Here is a 14334-nt window from a genome sequence, read left to right on the forward strand (position 1 = left end):
CAATTGTCTCCCCCCCCCTTCTTTCTGGGTATCTGTGAACAAGCACTACCTTTATTTTGGGTCTGCTTTGCTTTAAGACTCTTAACCAGTTTGAAGCTGAAATAAACTATTTTAATGTCTGACCACAAGATGATGCAACCTCAACTTTAATTAGCCAGCGGGGACTGTCCAGCTGCTCCTTGGTGGCTGCGTCCACACTGGAAATCCTTTGCGCTGGGCGGGATTCACTTAGGGGCCCTGTTCTTGCATGATGCATCAGGGGCCTTGGCTGAGACGGAGGGCTGGAAAAGGGACGTTGCACCAAACGTGAGCTGCATCAGCTCCTGCGTGTCCCGAGGGAGTCTGAGGGGCAGCTGCATCTTCCTTGGATCTGGGTTCCTACCATCCTCTCAATAAATCCCGTCCCCCAGTGAACCTTCCCTGTGCTTCTCCTGCAAAGCATTGCCTTCTTGGGGGAAAAACGGGACTCAGCGGGTGTTGCTGGATGCATCTTTGGTCTCCCCACCTTCCTGAAAGGACTGATGGAAACTACCAGGACCCTGTCTCTTGCCAGTTTTTCCTTTTGCTGCAGCATTAAGGACTAGCAACTTGGTGTTCTAAAAACAGGAGTCCAAAGGTGCCTCGTACGGGTATTGCAAGGGTAGGATACTGCGGGGACGGGTGGAATCCCCTTCTATTCTCTGAGCACAAAATCAGACATTTTGGGAATGGGACTGCACCGTCTTCACCCCGGGGAGGGCGCACAGCATTTCGAAGAGCAGGTTTGCCCCCAGGAGAGCTGTGTTACCTGTAAGCAGAGAACATAACACGTTTCTTCAAGATCAATTCAGGGCACCGCTTTTTGCAAATGCGGGTATGATTTGCTATTTTGGTTTTTCCAAAAGTAACTTAGATTTTGGGCCCTCAGAGAAGGCTGTTTTCCAAGCAACGCGCATCTCTGAAGCCGCAGAAAAGCAGCTGAAGCCCCCGCCCCAATTTATGTTGACCTCCTGCTGGTGTAGCCCCCAAGTTTGGGAGGGGGAAGGAACGTGGATCCCCAACGTCCTCTCGTCAGCTTCAGCCTTCCAATCTGTGGAATAGGGTAGGAAGCTGGCTTGTCGCCCCAAGCTGAGGGGTGGCCAGCTCAGCCCACCTGAAGGGTACCAGGGCACAGAAGAGGCTGGCAATTCCTCAGCAGGGCAGGACTGCTCTCTGCCCAGTGGCAGCCAAAACACTCTGCATGTAATCTGACATTGGGGGAATGGAATGCCAGGCCCTCCCCAAGCCCCCTTACCAGAAGGATCGTACACGGGAGCGACTTCTACAAGGTCCCCCCCCACGATGCGTAACCCTCGGCAGCCTCGGATGATCTCCAGGGCCTGGGGGGAAGCAAGAACGGGAAGTGGGCAGGCAGAGAGGCCTCTGGGGAACGCTGGCTCCGGCCAGGGGCATCTCAGGACAGTCCCCAAGTGGGACAGGGCCTCTGAAGGCTCCCAGGGCAGGAAGTTAAAGCAGCCCCCGGCCCCCAAAGTCTGGGCAGCTTCTGCTGGGGTGTGTTCCACTTTCCAGTTGCACTCCTGGCCTGATGTTTCCCCAGAACCTCCCTTTGATTGCGCTGTGGAGGACCCTCGTCGCTCTCCTCTGAACGCCCTCTGAGCTCACAGGGTAGGAACGCATTTTCTCTGATTTGCAGGACGAGAAACACTAGCTGGGTTCACACATTAAACCATAGTGGGTTCACAAGCCACCACGGCTGGGCACACACAGCAGAGCTGACCTGTTTACCCTGGCTTACCTGGGCTGGGGTGAGACCCGCAATCTCAGGGGTCCCCGTGCCAGGGGCGTAGGCCGGATCCAGCCCGTCAATGTCAAAGCTGATGTACACAGGCTTGTCCCCCATCTGCTTCCTCACGTCCGCCATCAATGGGACCAGCGACTTCATCCAGCAGTCTTCCGCCAGTACCACCCGGAAACCCTGTTGAAAGGAGGGAGGGTCTCTGAGAAGGGGCCTCTATGATTGGAAAGGGAACACAGGGGTCTTCCAAAAGGGGTGGGCTCCTCCCAGCCACACAAAGCTTTCTGCTATCTGAGAGTAAGTCCCAGTTAGCTTAAAGGGTGGATTTGCACAGGGAATGCCCATGTTGCACAAGCACTCCCTGTTCAAAGCTGAATGTGAGTCACTCCCAGAAGCCTCCCTGCACAAAGGAAGGCAGACTGATTGATTGATTGATTGATTGATTGATTGATTCATTCATTCATTCATTCATTCATTCATTCATTCATTCATCATACTCATACAGCCGCCCATCTCACAAAATGTGACTTTGGGGAGACATTAGGAGAAAGACAGTGGAACAACCTGCCGCAGGAGGACGACAGGCTATATAACATTGAATCCAGGCCTCCAAAGCTCTGTTGCTGATTCTGGAATTAAGTGGGGGTTGACTGAGGGGGCTTCAAGGACCCTTCCTCTGCATCCCTCCTCCATTCACCACCCACCCCAGCAGTTTTAATCCCCCATTTTGCTTCTGCCCCAGAAATCTGGTTCTGCTAGAAAGAAGGACCCCTCTTCTTCATTGGGAGACCTAGAGAGATTTCCAACGGGGGCCGCAGGGCTCACCTGATCCCAGCAAAACTTGTATGGATCTGGAGAGTAGGAGGACCCCCGGATCCCAATCTGAATGACCCGCTGGCAATCGAGCAGCCCGTCTTCCACGCAGCGCCGGAATGGGGTGCCATGGTAGATCCGTTCCCCCAGGGCACGGTCACCAGTGTCGGTATGAGCATCCACATGGACCAGTCCCACCGGGCCATGCCTGTGGGGAGGAGAGGGTGGCTGGCACCCTTGAAAGACCCACAGCGCCCACTTTTCCGCAACTGCCAGCCCCACTTTGGACTCACTTTTCTGCCATTGCCTGCAGGATGGGGTATGTGATCGTGTGGTCTCCGCCTGCAAGGCCCAAAAGCAGAGTAGATGACTAGCAGCTCCTGAGCTTTTACGTGGGCAGAAATCTGTGGAACTGCCCGCCACATGATGGTACGGAGGGGGAGATGAGTAGCCCTCGCATGGTGCAGACTGACCCTACCATCTCTCTCTGTCTGTCTGCAGCCACTCGGCTTACCCAGTGTGAGGGGGATGCAGCTGCCCGCCACAATCTTCCGAAAGGCTTCCCGGATTTGCCGGCAGCTGTCCTTCAGATCATACAGGTTGACGTGGACGTCCCCAATGTCGGCAACCAGGAGCGAGTGGTAGGGATCTGCCCCGGTGCTTGGGTTGAAAGCACGCATCATGGCTGACTCAGCACGGAGGTGGCGAGGGCCAAACCTGGAGAAGCATCTGCTTTCAGTCTGCATTGTGCAGCCCGTGGAAAAGGCAATGTGTCGGCCACCTTGACTTCTTGTAGTGCAACATGGCATGCACACATGTGCTCCTAATGGCAGCCCCATTTGATAGGATCCCACCCCCCTGCCTGGAGATACGTGGGGTGCCAACTCTGCAGGCACTCCAAAGCCCAGCCAAAGCCGTTTGCTTCCAGCTGTCCGGAAGTGGGCTGGATGCTCCGCTGAACCTTTAGGTGTCTTGCAAATGAAATTAAAACACACTAGACATTATGCTTAAGCAACCCGCTGCCACAGAGCTGCCCAGGCTCCATTCCCTGTGAGAACGAAGTGGGCTCAGATGCTCCATGTTTCAGGGCACAATGCTCAAAGTGGCTCTCTGGAGCTGCCAAGGGGACTGAGAGGGTAGCACTTGGGCTGATGTGCTGGACGGTGGCCCATCTGGAGTCAGGTGGGCTGGCGCCCCCCTGGCTGCTGCCCTCCAAATGGGGTGCTCCTCTTTCACCGAGTCAGCCAGGCAGCAAAGGCCAGGCAGAAGTGTTCCTGGAGTTCTGAGCCCAGATTAGCCATCCCCACCAGGGCACCTTCTGAGCCTGCTGGACTGTGGTGCCCGCTCTCTGTGGCCTACGCCCATCTGGAAGCAGCTGAGCTTGGATCAGAAGGGCCCAACCGGAGCCACAGGAATGGGTAACGTTAACCGCTAAAGAGCTGGCAAAATGGTCCAAGGCGGAGATAGCAAACTGGGTAAATTATGTCGATTATGCCTGTAATTCGATGCAGGCCTTTTCCCTGCCTGAGTGGCAGATTGAAAGCCCATCCCACAAAGTCCTGCCCCCCCAGCGAGCCTTCACCCCCCATCCCCAGAGGGTTGCCCTTACCTGGCCCCAGGGCGGTTGGAGGTCCCGGTGTCCAGAGGGACCCCCACGAACGCCACATCCAGCCCTTCAGCCGAATCCCACACGGGCAGTCTGAACATGGAGCATATCCCCACGGGCCTGGCCGTGTCTTCAGCGCTGGGGGGCATGTTGAAAGCAGAGCCCGAGGCCTGGCAAGGGCAGGGCGGCCTCCTGGCCAGGAGGCCACGCAGAAGGGAGCCCCCGGGGGGCTTGGAGCCAGTGCCCCAGGGGGCTGGGCAGGCCCAGCTGCAGCAGGAGTGCAGGGCCAGGACAGGGGCCATTCGCAGGGGTGCCTGGACCCCGAGAAACAAGCCCTGAAAGAGGGCTTTGCCCCCCCAGGCAGAGAGGCTGCCCATGCCCCAGCAGCGGCGGCAGAGGAAGAGGCTTCCTAGTGGCTGCCAAGGAGAAATGTCTCCCAGTCCCTCCCTCCTCCCAGTGGCCAAAGGGCAAAGGGCACAGCACTGCCCACCTTCTGGGGGATGGACCAGGGAAGAGAAAACCTGCCCAAGCCTGGCATGTTGGACAGCTGAGAAGCAGTAGTGAATTTAGCATCTGGATGACCGTAAACCCCTCCCCCCCGCTTTCCTCCACCATTCCAACTCTTAAACTTTGGCGACCAGAAATAAAAAACCCTTGAAGAAACCCTTTTAAAGCGATGTGAATTAGCAGGTGCCTGGACTGCAGCCAACGTGTGGTGACCTGGTGCCTGCTTTGAAAGGGCAACCACAGGTTGTTCAGGCCGCCTTCCTCGCCCGCAGAAAACCAGCAGCTCCGGGTTTTCTACAAAGAGAGGCTTCTCTTTCGAATGAAGCCATCCCGGAGTTCCCGAGCTGCCGTTCCCGAGGACAGGGCCGAAGAGGAGACCAGGGAGAAACCACACAGCACGCACTCAGCAAATTTGATTCAGTTTTAATGTGGGTTGAAAGAAGGTCCCCACGGGTCTCCCCCCTGCTGCGCCTTGAAAGGAAGGTACTGCTCCCCAGAAACGCCTGCCCCACCTCCCCAGGGCTGAGCCCAAGGCCAGGGTTGATGCCCCCTTCGTGGAAGAGACTGCCTCGAGACAAGGGCTGCTTGGCTCTTCGGCACTTCTCCCCCTTGCAGGAAGACGGTGGATCGTGTTTTCTGGGACAAGGGAGCCAACTCCCCCACACATACGCCAAGCTACTGATTAACAGGCAGGCCGAGCAGAGGCCAAGGTCACCCAGGCTTTAAAAGAAAGTCACAATCCAGAACCATCCGACTCACCCCGCTTAGGCCGGACGGTTCACGTGCCAGGTTGAGCCTCTGTTACGTGCCTTTTCCCCTTTTTTGGCAAAAGGAGCTGAGCCCCCCCCCCCCACCAGCTACTGGAAATCTTAGCCTGTTTGGCTTCCAGCCTGAGGAGCTGCTGCCAGCCAACCTGAAAATATTCAGGGCTAGAAACTTGATCCGCCTTTCCCCCTCCCCTTTGCACTTGTCCCCAAACACATTACCCAAAAAGATAAAAAGATCTGATTTCCTGGGGATTTCCAGCCAAAACCCAGAAAGCCTGCCTTAAGCCACTGGAAAAACCTCCCCACACCAAAAACTCCATGCGCAACTCTGCCAACCCCAGCCCATCGTACTTGCACACACCAGCGCGCTGCCTGTCCTCTGCCACTGAAAGAAATCTATAGTACTAAGGAGGGTGCCAATCTTATTTTGGATTTCTGAAGGGGAGCCAGCATCTTCCCCACTGCCTGCCACAACTGAGGCGTGTGCCTGTCCCTGCCACGCTCCTGCACGCTGCTCACTGGATGACCAAGGGCATGCTTCTCCCTTGCGGCCTGCGGGCCCCACCCGTCTCGCCCCTTCCCAAAGGGCCCACCTTCCAGGACATGGGGAGCCCTGCCCAGAGGTTGGCTGCTGCTCCTTCAGGCCGGCAGATGTGCATCGGGAAAATGCCATGCCAGCAGGGGAGGCCGGTGCCTGTAAACGGGCAGATGGGCCTCTTCTTGGGAATTCCTGGCCAGGGACTCTTCCTGGCGAAGGGCCCCCGTTAACCACACAGTTAGAACTTGTGGGAAAAGAAAACGCCACCAGCAACGAAGGAAATAGCTGCTTGCATTGGAGGAGGATTTTTTGTTTTTTGGGGGGGTGGGTGGCAGCCAGACATTTAAGGGCAAGACCTTGGAAGCCCCAAAAGGGTTGAATATTTCCATTATTTCCACATGGGGGCAAATCTGTTCTACTGGAAACACTGACCAAAAGAGAATCGCGATAAAGCAGACGATTATATTTATCCCACTCGGTTTAAACTTAGGAATTACACGCAACAAAGGCAAATGATTGTTTACCACCCAGGTCTGGGTTCTAGATCACTGAACGAAAGGAGGTTACAGGCATTTTGCTCTGATACTTGCTTCCCTATATCGTCAACCTTAAATAAAGGAATTTTAAATTTTAAGTAATATGCAGCTCAAAACCCTAGTTGTGAATTCTACCCATTTCTGGTTGTGCACCCCAAGCCAAGCACGAAACAAGTAACTCAGATTCGGGCCTGGACTAGAGCCCGGCTCCCACCAGTCTGGAAAACCTCGCCCTCACCGCTCTTTTCGAAAAAGAGGCCGCTCTCCAGCAGAAAAGCCCCATTGTGCTGCCGCCTCCCTCCCAGCTCAATGAATCTCAGACTTGGGGAGAAAACGCTGGCTTCCACGGCTGAACGCCCCTTGCACTACAGCACCCCAACACGGAAGCCGCCCTCCCCCACGGGCCCCAAAACAACAGGAGGCCGTAATCAGCTGAGAGCTTTCAGTGAAGCGGGGGCTGAGCCACCCTCCTCCAGCAGCAGAGCAGGGCCGCGGCCTGGCAGAGGTCGTCGTACTCCAAGTTGGTGAAGAAGCCCCTCTTCAGGCGAGACTCAACCCCACGGCCACCTCCGAGGCGGCTGGTCAGCAAAGCCGCAGCCGATTGTTGAAGCAGCCAGGCCACCAGCTCGCGGAGACAGAGGTCTGTCCGGCTGAGACCTGGTTCACCCCAGAGGCTCAGGTGGAGGATGTTGGCCGCCGTTCGGGCAGAGGGCCTCTGGAAGAGAAGCAGTGAGGGAAGGTCACCCACAGGCTGAGCTGGCTCCACTAACCAACGAGAGATGGGCCCTCGCAAATCTCTGGGCACGCTGGGGCATCTGGCCCAGCCCCAAAGAAGCCAGCTAGGTCCCCAGGAGCCCAGCTGAGGGGGTGGCTGCCCCAGAAATCCCTTTGGGAAGGAGCTATCGGGGAAGTCAGCCCCATGACCAAGATTAGTCCGAGGCAGGACACTTTTAAAAAGAGAATTCAAGTTTCCAGCTCCCCAGGCTGGCGTCCAGCTTCTGGGCCAATGCCGCCACGACGGAAGCGCCGTCCACACCTTGGCTGGGCTCCGCTTCAGGAGCATTGTGACCAGCTTCGTCACTTCTGGGGCTGCTGTGGAGGGCACGGGAGGCAGCTCCGCCTCGCAGTAGCTCCGGCTGTCCAGGACGGCTCCCCCCTGGCCGTAGAAGGGGTTCCCGGGCCCGAGGATCTCGTATGCCAGGGCCCCCACGGCCCACACGTCTGCCTTGCTGTAGTCGATCACCACGCCTGGGCCTGGGACGGCAGTGGCCACCTGAGAAAGGTGGGGAAAAGGGGTTTAAAGGAGGTCCCTGGGAAAAAGCGAAGGATCCTAAGGGTGAAATGCTGCACTACGGGATCACAGATGGAGTCACATTGCCTTTTGTTCTCCTCATCCATCTCCCTCTCTCTCATCTAAATTTCTCCACCACCCATACTGTATTGTGACGACTGGGTGGTTTACAAACGGATAAATGAAGCATCGTTCTTTTAGATCGAGGACACAGCTTTAAAAATATAGCAGTGAAGATTCCTAAAGGATTCTTTAGGACTGTTTATTTTATTTTGTTTTATTATTCTCTTCGATTGGTACTGTTTTATTTATCAACATATTTAGCTTTATTACTGTATTTTTAATGTGGCTACCTCTATCTGTATAAAAAGTCTCTTGGGGTAGAAATATTCAACACAGAGCATTCCTAGACTTCCACTTAAAATATCCACTTGCGCACATATATATATAAACACCTCCGCCTGAGTTCTGTTCTGTTCCCCTTTTCATTTCTTAAAATATTTCAACTAAGCAGCAGCCACAGCAACAAGGAGAGGCAGAGTAGGGGGACATTTAGTTCGATCCAACAAAGATCCTCATGACGTTAAAAGTTTCTGCCTTCCTCCTGAAGAGGATGTTTGAGGATTCACGCAACGGTCTTGTCTGCTGCCTTCCCTACTTTTTATAGTCCCTTTATTTCAACAGAAAAAAAGAGAAATGCTTTTCGCCCTCCCTCTCCCGAAAAAGTTACCTCAGGCGCCATCAGGCAGGTATTGCCCCCGCGATCCACGTACCAGCTGGGAAATGGCAGCCTCAAGCCCAGCTTTTCGTCAGCCAAACAGCACCCAAAATCGGTGATGACCAGCCCTGGGCACCCTGCTGCAGGAGACAAGGAGAGACCCCTGGAGTCCACAGCAGCCGTGCCAGGGGGTGGCCCTTGTTGGGACCATTGCCTGCGTCTCCTCGCCTGGAACGGCTTTCACACAACCCCCAGCAGCCGCGGTCTCAAGTGAATAAATGAAATGGTAAATAAATGAAAAATACAACGTACCAGAGTCAAATTCCACCAGAACATTGTCTGACTTCAGGTCTCTGTGAGCCACTCCTTGGCGGACGAGGTGGTCCACCCCTTCCAGCAACTGCAGGATCATCAGGGTCCCCAGCCAGGGGTCCGGGCGCCCCTCGGAAAGGTACTGACGCAGAGTGCCCGGGTAACTGGGCAGGGCAAATGAGAGGAAGGGCACCATCAGCTGAAATGCTTCCGCTGCGAACCTAACTGCAGATGCAGGTGACACCTGGCACTATTCTGCCCTTCCACTTCTAACTTCCCTGGTAGGACAAGACCACTTTGCGCATTTCTCCAAATGGGCTCAGCTCAGGAGGGCCGAATGGGGTGGGTGGGAGTGCTGTTAAGCCTAGCCCCTCCCAAGTATCAGCCGGCCCGCAGCTTCTTGCAGTTCTCCACCTCTGGCTGGCCCCAGACATGGGGCCTGGGGGCTGCTCAGCTGGGCTGTACAGACCTGTTCAGAGGTCAGACAATTAGGGCCCAATAACAGTCGTTATGGGGAGAGGGAGTGGCTGAGAAAGGGTGCTGTCTCCCAGGTGCTGTCCAGGGTGCTGAACGATGGTCGGATCGTTCAGGGATCCAGCTCCCCTCCACTAAGCTGCGGATTTGATCCTCGAGGACAACGTTCCTCACTGACCTGTTGCAAAATTATTCTTCATTTGATTTATATCTGGACTTTTTCCCCAGAGGGCTCTCAAGGCATGTACCATCGAAACCCCAACGTGCCTATTCAGCCTTATTCTCTCTCTGAATGGTTCTGCATTCCAATCTTGCCACTTTAAAGTGGCTTCCTGCCCGAGTTTGCCACCAAACCACCCTTCCCTCTCTCTGGACCTCAATTTCTCCTCTTGCATCTATTTCAGGCTTGCAGACCACTCCATCCTATCCATACGTTTTCCTGCAAAACCCCAAAACCAGAAACTCCAAAGAAAAAACACCCATTTCATGATATCCAGCTTAGTTACTCATAAAGGGCCCCATTCAGGTGACACCTGGCAGGAAGAGAAATCCACGAAGCCGCCATCTTCCCAGCAGATGTCTCAACCTGATTCTCTGCTCCAGTGAATCAAAGATTTTTGAGAGACAAGGAACACGCCTGACCCCCTCCAACTGTGTTTCTTGATCAGCTGGCAGGAAGGAAGGGCCTTCGTGCCTAAAGATTCACAAACAGCAGGGCCTGAAAGTACCTCTCTGGGCCTCATATGTCTGGGCCTCATATGTCTGGGCAGAATTAACTCCAAACCATGAGGACTAGAAACCTGGAATGCATTCAGGTTATGAACTGGCTGATTGCTTTGCCTTACTTCTTCATCACCAGGAAGAGGGTGCGGCTGTGCCCAATTCCAGAGGGATTCAAGGTGGAAGGCAGAACATCTGGATAGTCCACCGTGGCGCCTGGAAGCAGCGGGACGTGAGATGTGAAAGCTCGAATCACCTGGATGATGTTGGGGTGAGGTTTCAGCCACTTCTTCCCAAAGAAGCATTTCCTGTTTCAAGACAATTATCACAATCCAGCAAATTCTGAGCCAAGCATGCGTGCCTCAGGAGAATCCCTAAATCTCAGTGCCGAGCCACAATTTTGCCCTTGGCACCAGCTGATGGAACACAGGATCCAGTAAACCACAAAAACAAAACCTTGGAAATCTGCTGTACAGGAAATGCTGGATAGGTATTCAGGTCTGGAAACAACAACAAATCACTAGCCAAAACTGTTCTATCTCTGATTTTTAAATTATCAGTGTGTGGCTGACTTATAAATGCAGCTCTGGCCTAGAGGCTTTCCTCAAACTGAGGACAAAATGGGTGACATAATTCCCTGCTGACTATTCCATACTCATTTCTACACCAGTGTAAAGTTTGGAACAGCCAATGTTCACAGGACTCTTAGAAATCTATCCGTGCTTTTCAGCAAGGATGGAACAGAGAACTAAAATATCCTACTAAGAACAAAAGATGAGAGAAAAAAATTACGTGGTGAAAAAGAAGATAAATAGCAACTTTTTGCTTTGGATCTGAGGTCAAATATTCAAGGAGAAATACAAGAATCTCTGGTACCACAAGGGGCATTTTTATGGGGTTTTCACTGTTTCAGGAGATAAACATCCCATGAATGACTGCTCATCTTCTCTGGTTTTGCTGGAATCCTAGGTCAGGTTGCAAAATTTAACCCTTTTCTTTTTCCTTTTCAGTGCCCACACCATTCTTCATGGGCCAAGTCCTCCAGAACTGGCAGTTCATACCTGGGCCTAGCAACTGCTCCAAATTCTCCGGAAAGGGCACGGCTGCTGGCTGGAACAAGCTCCCGAGACATGGTGGCGAGGATTCCTTCGCTGGAAGACCCAGCCTAGAAAAGCCAGCATCAGACAAAGGTGCTGACTGCATATAACAATATACAACTATAGTAATTTTTGTTTCTATTCTTCTCCAGCACCTCTCTCGTTCCTTGTTTCATTTTGTCAATGACTTTTAATTTATTTAATAGATAAAAGTGTTAAGTGCAAATTGCAGGGACCGAAAGGTATCCTTGGTCCCCATAAAGTGACTAAATGTCTAAGAAGTGTCCTAAGGCAGGATTAGGCCAACATTTTTTTTTTCTGGAAATCAGTCAGAGAAGAAGCCATTTTGGCCCTTTTAGGGAAAGAGCTGCCTTTCTAGGGGCGTGGCTGTAGCCTAGGCAGCCATCCGCCTGGGCTGCTTTAAATTGGTTTCGTAGACCCAGCAGGGATTTCCTGCTCTATGATTCTCCATGACAATTTTCTTTGAATTGTAATTTTGCCCAGAATAATGGTTAAGTTAACCAGCCAGTAGCTGCCTACGGTACGTTCCCCTTAAACCCTTTTTAAAGAGTGGAATTATATTGGCTATTTTCCACTCCTTGGAACAGATCTCCTAATTCCATCGTTGGTTTTTGTTTTTAGATTTTCAGGATAGTTCCGATGCTATCTATTATATTATATTTATATTATATTATATTATTTTATATTATGTTATATTAATTATATTAATTATACTATACTATACTATACTATATCTCTATCTATATATCTTCAAATGTGATCCAAAAGAGGCACCCCAGTATGCAGGGCTGCAAACTGAATACCTGTCTACCACTCTTTACGCAGCCACGGATTTGCATTCTCACCTTTGCTTAATCATTCCTGAGACACTAACCAGCCCTAATATATCCCCATTGGGGGAGATGGGCGGTGATATAAATTTAAATAAATAAATAAAAATAAATAAATACGGTTGCATGCGCGTATCTACGCTGAAATAAGTATTTGCTCTAACAGCCAGAAAAACCAGAGTGGTTTCTTACTGAAATATTCCACATCATTTTGATAGCCAACGGAAATCCTTCCTTCCAGCCCTCGGCAGCACCCTGGACGTCCGAGTGCTCAGGGTCCCCCTGCTTGGGCGCCATATCTCTGTCACCCGCGGGGGCGGCGGGAGCAGCAGCCTCATACACAGCACCGCTGCAGCCTTGGCCGATCGACTGGCCGATGAAATACTCCTCCAGTTTGAAGCCCCGCTGGGCTAACAGCCCCAGGGTGTCTTTCCGAGGCTTGTTCCTCTGGATGAAAATGGTCTGGGGCGGGAAAGAAGACCATCCCTGTTAGAACCTTCTTTATGCAGCGTTAAAAGGAAAACTTGGCTCAGTCGCTTCTGGCTACAAGGGAAGGGCAGGGCCTCCTTGGCCGGTCCAGCTCAGAGATCAGCCGCCCTCTGGCTTCATCAAGCCCTGCAGCAGAGTCCCGGTTCCCCAACATTTTGGCTGCCTGGTCGTTTAGCTACTGCTATAATCCTCTATACAGGTAGTCCTCGATTTATGACTACAATTGGGGCCGGAACTTCCGTTGCTAAGTGAGGTGGTTGTTTAGTGAGTCACACCCATTTTACAACCTTTTGCCATGGTTGTTAAGCGAATCACCTGATCGTTAAGCAAATCCGGCTTCCCCCGTTGACTTTGCTTGTCGGAAGCCAGCTGGGAAGGTCGCAAATGGCTATCACGTGACCCTGGTAAGCTGCAACCGTCATAAACACATGCCAGTTCCCAAGCGCCTGAATTTTGATCAGGTGGCTGCAGGGACGCTGTGATGGCCATAAGTGTGAGGACCGGGCTAAGTCACTTTTTCCAGGGTCATTGTAACTCCGAATGGGCACTAAATGAATGGTTCTAAGTTGAGGACTACCTGTATAAACCACCTGGCCTACAATCCCCCCTTTTTCCTGCTCTGGATCTATTTTGGAGTTAATCAGGTGACAGTGGCAATTGGTTCTCCAGAAGCAGGAGAGGAAAAAAAGTGTTTTTCAGGTGAAATCAGCAACTGATTTTACAGAAAAACACTTTTCCCCCCTCCTGCTTTGGGAGAATCCCTGGCTGATCTCCCCCGAAAAGCCCACTTCCCCCTCCTGCTCCGAGAGAGAAAAAAGGGCTTTTCGGGGGAGCAGCCACGGATTCTGCAGAAAAGCACTTTGCCCGCTCCTGCTTCCGGAGGGCAGAGCGGCGCTCCCGGGCGAGGGCGGCCACGGGCCTCCGGGAGGGCCTTCCCGGCCTGTTGGCCTCACGGGGGGAGCCCTGGACCCGCTCCCCCCAAAACGAGGCCCACCCCGCCCCTCCCGGGCCCAGGATGCTGGGCCGCGGCGCGCTCCGTTGCCCCGGCAACGCGGCCCGCACCTGGATGTCCCGGCAGGCCGCGGCCGCGCGCCTCTCCTCGGCCGCCGCCGGCTCCAGCAGCGCCAGCCCCAGCCCCAGCGCCAGCCCCAGGCGCCGCGGGGTCGGCAGGGCGCGCCGCGGAGGGGCGCCGCGCAGGCCCAGCCGGGCCGCGGCCAGGCGCAGCAGCAGGAGCCCCGGGGGCCGCGCGGGAGGGCCGGCCGAGAAGCCGCCGCGGGGGCGGGCGGCGGGGAGGGCCGGCCCCCCGAGCCAGCCCCGCAGCAGCCCCCGGCCCAGCCGCGCCCCGAGCCCGAACGCCCGCCGCAGCGCCATGGCCGCCCAGCGCAGGCCTAAGGGGCGGAGCCGGGCAGGGGCGGGGCGCCCCGGGGCGCGTGCAGAGGGCGGGGGGCGGAGACTCTCCTGCGGGCTCCTTTAATGGAAGACGCCCACGGAGCGGCCCCCTCGGCCGCTCTTCGGGCGAGCGGACCACAATTCCCAGAGTTTCCCGCGCAGCGCGCATGCGTGCCTGCGTGCAGCGGATGCTGGGAGTTGAAGTCCTGCGCTGCGGCACGGTGGGTTGCTCTTTTGGGGACGAGCGGAGCAATTTGCGGGGCGGGGGGTGGAAAGGGGCCGATAAAATTCGAATCCTGATTTCTCAACGGGGTGGATCCGGGAAGGCTGTGTAAATCTTGCTAGCAATCAATTTATTTATTAAACTGAAGACTCTTCCGATGCATGATTCAGTCCTATAGGCAAACTTGGATTGAAAGTCCAGGTTTATTGTTTGGGGGGGCTGAGTTTTT

The 14334-nt window shown here is 54.0% G+C and overlaps 3 protein-coding genes across 3 annotated transcripts in view; all 3 read right to left on the bottom strand.

Moving 5' to 3' along the window:
* The window catches only part of LOC134507016 (ATP-dependent RNA helicase DDX19B), a 445506-nt gene that overhangs the window by 377807 nt on the left and 53365 nt on the right, over window positions 1–14334 (bottom strand). The window lies entirely within an intron of this gene.
* AGMAT (agmatinase) lies at window positions 13–4605 on the bottom strand. Its single transcript, XM_063317462.1, has 7 exons — window positions 4197–4605; window positions 3102–3304; window positions 2881–2929; window positions 2600–2795; window positions 1775–1954; window positions 1274–1358; window positions 13–787 (listed from the first exon to the last, which is right to left on the bottom strand). Exons 1-7 carry the CDS (start codon window positions 4568–4570, stop codon window positions 693–695), a joined length of 1182 nt encoding a protein of 393 aa, XP_063173532.1. The 5' UTR covers window positions 4571–4605; the 3' UTR covers window positions 13–692.
* Window positions 6448–13866, bottom strand: PINK1 (PTEN induced kinase 1). The gene is made up of 8 exons (XM_063317396.1): window positions 13556–13866; window positions 12197–12466; window positions 11118–11221; window positions 10182–10364; window positions 8863–9026; window positions 8563–8690; window positions 7578–7814; window positions 6448–7256 (listed from the first exon to the last, which is right to left on the bottom strand). The coding sequence occupies exons 1-8, from the start codon at window positions 13862–13864 to the stop codon at window positions 6984–6986; spliced, it is 1668 nt and encodes a 555-aa protein (XP_063173466.1). The 5' UTR covers window positions 13865–13866; the 3' UTR covers window positions 6448–6983.

Source organism: Candoia aspera, chromosome 18, assembly GCF_035149785.1.
Source record: "Candoia aspera isolate rCanAsp1 chromosome 18, rCanAsp1.hap2, whole genome shotgun sequence".
Classification (NCBI taxonomy): Eukaryota; Metazoa; Chordata; class Lepidosauria; order Squamata; family Boidae; genus Candoia; species Candoia aspera.